At 40.3% G+C, this 6,628-nt stretch overlaps 1 protein-coding gene across 1 annotated transcript in view; it reads right to left on the reverse strand.

Annotated features, from left to right (window-relative positions):
- Window positions 1-6,286, reverse strand: part of frmd5 (FERM domain containing 5) — a 40,154-nt gene extending 33,868 nt beyond the window's left edge. The window contains exon 1 of the mRNA XM_017721585.2: window positions 5,920-6,286. Coding sequence (XP_017577074.1) covers window positions 5,920-6,024 — 105 coding nt within the window. The 5' untranslated portion in view covers window positions 6,025-6,286. The remainder of the gene's footprint in view (window positions 1-5,919) is intronic.
- Window positions 6,287-6,628: the final 342 nt, after the last annotated feature.

The following is a 6,628-nucleotide window of genomic DNA, read 5'->3' on the forward strand; positions in this document are numbered from 1 at the left end:
GGGCAAATACAGCGTCATTGTCATAACAGTTCAGGGTCGTATAGCCAACACAGAGAGCAGGAGGGACAGACATAATGAAAATGAAAACCAACTAGGAAAAACACAGAGCTTAAATATAAGAGGGCTAACAAGGGATAACAGGACACAGATGGAAAACACAGGTGGGAAAAATATTTCAAATGATCCTTTAAATTTTGCCATCAGCAAAACACAGGCCCATTACTGTTTAACGGAGTGTCTAAAAATACTAAACCTGTACAGCTGTAAAGCTTTGCCTTTTAGCTCATTAAACGTTGTAGTAGTTTTAATGTATATCTACATGGGTATTTTTACAGGCTTATTACACAGGTTACTGTGTTGAATGTGGTCCTTGGCACATTCTTGTTATTTTCTGTTTATTTTACAGCCACTGTGTCTAACACGTGTATATGTGCCTTCATATTTTTCACTTATAAATAATATTATTCATTCAACATGTTTGATGTGAAGTGTCTTCAATTATAAACATGTTTGATATTTTAAAGAGGGCCGATTTTACAGGGCTAAATGTCATTGCATACGCAATATGTGCATGTATATATCTAATATATAGTGTGCACCCACAGTGTACGCTTAAGATGAGGATATCCCATGACATGATGGTAAGTGCTACTAGCTTTGCATTTTTACACTGTATTATTGCATAGTTAGAGAAACATATATAGAAACATCAAAGCAAAGAGATGAGATGATTGTGAGGAGTTCATTAAGTTCAGACAAGAAGCTTGCTGCAGGTTTGGGAGGGCGATAAACTAACAGGAACAGTAAAGGTGAGGAGGAAATATCTTCAATCTTCAAGGCAATATATTCAAAGGTTGTAGTACTGAATAGGGAAAGTTCTTTGACCGTTAAACCGGAATGATGAACCACAGCCAGACCACCTCCTCTCACTGTCAGTCGGGGTTTTGAGAGATAACTGTAGCCTGGGGGGGTCAGCATGTTTAAATGTAGGTAGTCACCAGGTTGTTGCCAGGTTTCCGAAAGAAAAAACATCCACGTTTTTCTGGGTGATGAGGTCGTTGATTAACGAGGCTTTATCGGTTATGGATCGTGTGTTAAGATGGACAAGGTTAAAGCAGCGACGGCTGGGAAGAGAAGCTTCAACCAGTTTTGAAAGTGGACGGAGATCGCCATGATTTACTCCACGGATGGCTTTAGTCCCACGCTTGTGAGCATGATTATATGTTCATATAGTCGGGATCCGCGCATCAGAGCCATCACAGCCATAACTAAATGAGGGTCCTCTTTTTGATCGGTGGATGTAACGTGGACGTCGAGCAATCCCAAGTGTCCGGCAGAGATTATATGACATGGAATCCAAGCGCGCATGGCAGTCGAGGTGTGTAAGTTCAGTTTGTGAGTATTTAAACATTTCCAGAGCGTAAAAAACAAAAATGAACAGCAAGACTCGAGGCCAAAAAACAGCCACAAGAAAAACAAAACAAACAAAACACCATCGAGTAGCGGCAGCCAAACGCGCACAGCGTACACTCAACCAGAACTGGAAATCAGTGATATCCAGTGATGTCCAGAAACAGAAAAGAATGCAGCCTACTTTCATCTTTTCCAGCTTGTCAAAGTGACAAATCAACTGTATATATCAAAACATCTCAATAATCCTAAAGACTTGGACTTATCATTATGTCAGATTTGAAAAAAAAAAAATATTCAAATGAAGCAAAAAGCTATGTAACTCATTTTTCTTTTCTTTTCCTTTTTTAACTTTTCTGACAAGGGTCAGACTTTGAATTGATGTAAGAGATCAGGTAATTCATTTAACAAACCTTGACTTTTCTGTTCCACCTTAAATGACCATTACATGAGCATCATTACGGTTTCTGTTCTCCAGCACCAGTTTGCCTACAGGAAGAAAAGGTTGACAGAAAATACTATAGCCCTTGTGCTTTACATAGCTCTACAGCACATGGAGCTGAACAACACTTATGTCCATATGCTCTTCATTGATTGATTGCAGTTTCCTGCCAGGCAAGCTCATTACAAAACTTCTGGACTTTACTGTGCCAGTGGAAGATGGAATTCTTATCAAACATTAAACAGTTAGTCATATTCAGTGCACCAATCATCAACACAGCACCGGTGCCCCACAGGGATGTGTACTCAGTCCACTGCAGTACACTATCTACACACGTCTCCTCCTCCTACCCATCAAATTACTTAATTAAACTTGCAGATGACATCACGCTGCTCGGCCTCATCACAAAAATTATGGGTCTGCATATAGGAGGGAGGTACAATATCTGAAAGTTTGATGTCATGACCATAATTTAAGGAGATTGTTGTGGACTTTAGGAGATCAGGGTCAGCACAACAATTCCACGCTCTACATCAATGGTGGGGAAATGGAACAGGGCACCAACATCCAGTTCTTTGGCCTGTAATTGGTAAAGGAACTGCCCTGCGATACCAACATGGAATCAGGAAAGCCCAAAAACATCTCTTTTTTCTGAGGAACCCAAAGAAGGAAAACCTGCCACAGAAGCTGCTGATAAAATTTGATGATAGCGCCATGTTTTTCAGCTACACAACGGCAGAGTAGACAGCCATACAGTGGGTAAGCAACACTGCAAGAAAAATTACTGGAGTTATTTTGCCAGTCATCAACACCATCTCGACCTCCTACTGCCTGAAATGCTCTCTCAGTATCCTCAAAGATTTGACTTCCAGGCTGGCTGGAACAGTTTTACACCTCAAGCAATAAGACCCCTTAATAGCTCTCCCATGCCACCACTACCCCCTCAGGGAACATCCCTTCAACATAAGTGTCATTAATTCCACTAACTTAGGTGCCTTATTAATTCATTAACTTATTATTTATTATGGTTGTCTTTTTATTAACTAATTAATTGTGGAGATGCCATGATGTCTCGTTGTTTTATAATAATGACAGTAAAGACCTTTGAACTTTGAACTAGCAGGAATGAGCACTGCAATGTTTTAGCAGGAGCAGGACAATATTATTGTTCTTATTACTAGTAGATGGCCAGTAAATCTGTACAAAAACATGGGAGCTGGACAGAAATGTGAATTTTTGGTACATTTATAAAATGACAGGAAATTCCATTCAAAACACAGCATTTAGATGTTAGATTCAGAACATTTAGTACTGCTGTTTCACTACTGTTAAAGTGTAAAATGGGTAAAAGTTGATCCAAATAGTATGCGAGGGTTACTACATGATAGCTATTTGGTTTTCTGTCTGTATGTTACCTGTATGGCATAAATACATAAAGCTTTTATTTTCTCTGTATAACTCATTCCACAAAGATACTGTGAGTCTTGAAAATTCCCCTTTTGAGTGTTGGTTCCTTTTAATGATCCTTCCTCATGTTATGGAGTTTTTCCTTGCCACTGCCATCCTCAGATTGCTTAGGAGAGCATACTGAACTGAATTGAAGCTGAAAAATGCAACTGTAGCAAAATAAGCCACAATCCTACATTCTGCTGGGGATTTTTCACAGTTCTGATCATGAACACAAAATGACTTCATGGAGCACAGCAAATTGCTGAAGACAGGAAACGAGATCTTTCCTGTGTCATTTGTCTCATAGGCAATTGGGTTTACATAGTTTATCAAAACATTTGATATTCACATACCACAAAATGAGGACTTTTGCATGGATATCTATACAAATAAGCATTGCTTAGAGTTACCAAAAAGATCCCATCATTAATAAGAATTGCATTCGTTCATTATTTTTTATTCCTTCTTTCATTTTTTTCTGTCATCTAGGATCATGTGTTCATTAAATGCAACTGGAGAGAGAGGAAGCTCCAATGAAGCAGGACAGCAATGTGGTCCCTAAGGTTATTTAACCAAACAATTACACAGTGAGTTGAGCTTATAATGCCCTTCAATTTGAACTACAATGACTGTGGTGGAGAATAAACGAAAACAGTAAAAGTATAAGAGGGAATCTGACCAAATGTGTGCTCAATTATAACTAGAAGAAAAGCAATGTTTATTACGTAAACACTGCATATAAGTAAATGAGCTGGTGACTGGGGTACATCAGAAAGAGCAATATATATAGCAATATATATGTGCATCATATAGTAGGATTGTGCCAAGCAAGTGAACTATGTACCTGGATATGCTTGACTGGCACTCACTGGCTTGACTCACATAACACACACTCACACACAAATTATTAGTGGTTTTAACCTGCCGAGTGCCCTTAACACATCAGACCACAGCTCAACACCAACAACACCATATACATAGTTTTATCTTACTTTATTTTCATTTAAAATATTCCTATTGCGCCTTCCGCCAGATGACAGCTGGGATAGGCTCCAGCACCCCCCGCGACTCTGAGGGAGAAGTGGCTTAGAAGGTGTGTGTGTGTGTGTGTGTGTGTGTATTCCTAATTGCATACTATGATACTGTGGAGAAAACCCAGTCCGATTAAAAAAGTAAATAAACATTAATTCTGAACAGATTCAACTAAAAGTTGCATCTTCATACATGAATGCTTGACAAGTTTAGGGTGTGCAAACTTAAATCTGAGGCTCCTGGTCCAATGACATTTTATGCATACAAGTCAGCAGTCTTTGAAAAGAGTGGGGCAATATTTCACTAATAAGCATTTTGTCTCTATTAAAATCCCTCTGACTAATCAATAATGAGAACAGAAAAGGACTGCAGAGAGAGGAGAAGACAGGAGAGGAAAGAAGAGGAGGAGAAAAAGGGGAGACCTGCTATGTATTAATGACGTGGATGTGTGCACAAGTGTGTGTAGGAGCAGTTGGAGACTAATGATGGAATCGCTCTGTTGCTACGGAGACCACGACACAGAGAATTCCAAGGATGATGGAATATCATGGTTGGAGACTAACGTTCCCAAAAACATTACACAAATGACCTTGCCCACAAGCACACTCACTAAGGTGCATCGTGAAAGTGTTCTGCGCATTGTTTGGCGCTAACATTCCAGCTCCATCACCATTTAAAGAAGTATATGTAATTCAACTTAAGTAAATGAACATTTTTTGATTGTTCATTTTAGGCTTTTTAAGGATCCTAGAATACACAGTGTGATAAAAAGTTTGTCAGATGCGGCCTGTCAATACCTCAAAACGATCAAAAAGGTCTGTAGACAAATACTTTATGTGAAAGTTATAGAGTTAGATGTAAAATTATGCGCTTTACTGAGTCTCAGCAAGTTTGATTTTCTCATGCAGGAAAATGTGTATGCCTCCCTGATCTGCACCAAGGGAGCAAGAATTAAAATTCAGGGGAATGTAAGTGATTAATGTTGATCAGGGAATGTGTTTAAGAACCTAGAACAACTTCTAACTTTATGTAATGTCTATTAATAAAGGGACAAACTGGTGTAACAAGAAAAGCTTCAATCTTCAGGCCAAATCTATAACAATACTATGCATTCAAATGGGCTGCAATTATCACGTTTAAGTAGCAGAAGAGTGGGACTGTGCCTTAACTGAAGACCCTTACTGCTGGAAGCATAGCAACTAAAATAATAATGAGCGCTTCCTGGTGAAACAGCAGAAGGTTCACAAAGCACAACAGCCACTGACTAAAGAGATTTCCCTTTCCCAGCCTTGTGTATGACGCATCAGGCTGAATGTATGCTTACGGTTGGCTGTATCCCGAGCAGTGGGCTGAAGGTATTAAAGCGACTATTGTCTTGTACGCGTTACCAAACGATCGAAACGATATCTTAACGTTGCAAACGCACTGCAGACAAAAGCAACGTCCACGTTTGGCCAGGTGGCGAATCTTCGTATATAGCACATGCACAAACCTTCGGTGGGCGACATCATCAGCAACAGCAGCACGGGAAACGCGTGTCTGCGGCAGCCGTAGCCATCACGTCAAGAAAGCATATTAAAACTGACCTGTACCGTGCAGGTGTATTCCGTGTCGTCTAGAAGCCGGACAGTGCAGTTGAATTCTCTGTCCAGACTCCGAACACTGCCGCTCATTAGTCGACTGAACATCATGTCCAGTCAGTGGTTCCGAAACCTATAGACATCAAGCTAAGCGCAACATGTCAGTGATGACATATCAATGTTCTCTCACACCTGCGCGCCAGAAGACGTCTGTCTAGTCGTCGTCATCTTCTGGATCGTTACGCGCGCCTCTACCAGCGCGGGGAAAGCCCAGCGGCCAGAGGCACAGCCGTCTGTTCACATGTATTCATCTCGCTCATGCGGAGAGCTGCGGCTCATGAATTCGTCAGCTCTGACCGTTTATGGCTTGTTTATTTTTGCAAATCCTGACTGACTGACCTGTGTTCAACCATATATGACCGACTTATCATCGTGATATTTATTAACAACTAATACCATAATTCATTTCGGCCTACAGGAGACCGCATTGATCGGGAGCACTCAGCATGACGCTGCAAAAATGACTTGTGCTCATCTGATTGTTTACAAGGTGTTTGAAGTCGAAATAAGGGTCTTGGTGCTGCAGGGGCTTCCACGATGCGTCATCTAGTTACATTATAAAAGCTAGAGAGTGGCACTTTTTGGGGAATGCGTCAGGGGACCCTGATGAAAATGTGTTTTTATTTATTTATTATTATTATTATTATTATTTGTA

Source organism: Pygocentrus nattereri, chromosome 15 (genome assembly GCF_015220715.1).
Source record: "Pygocentrus nattereri isolate fPygNat1 chromosome 15, fPygNat1.pri, whole genome shotgun sequence".
NCBI classification, from domain to species: domain Eukaryota; kingdom Metazoa; phylum Chordata; class Actinopteri; order Characiformes; family Serrasalmidae; genus Pygocentrus; species Pygocentrus nattereri.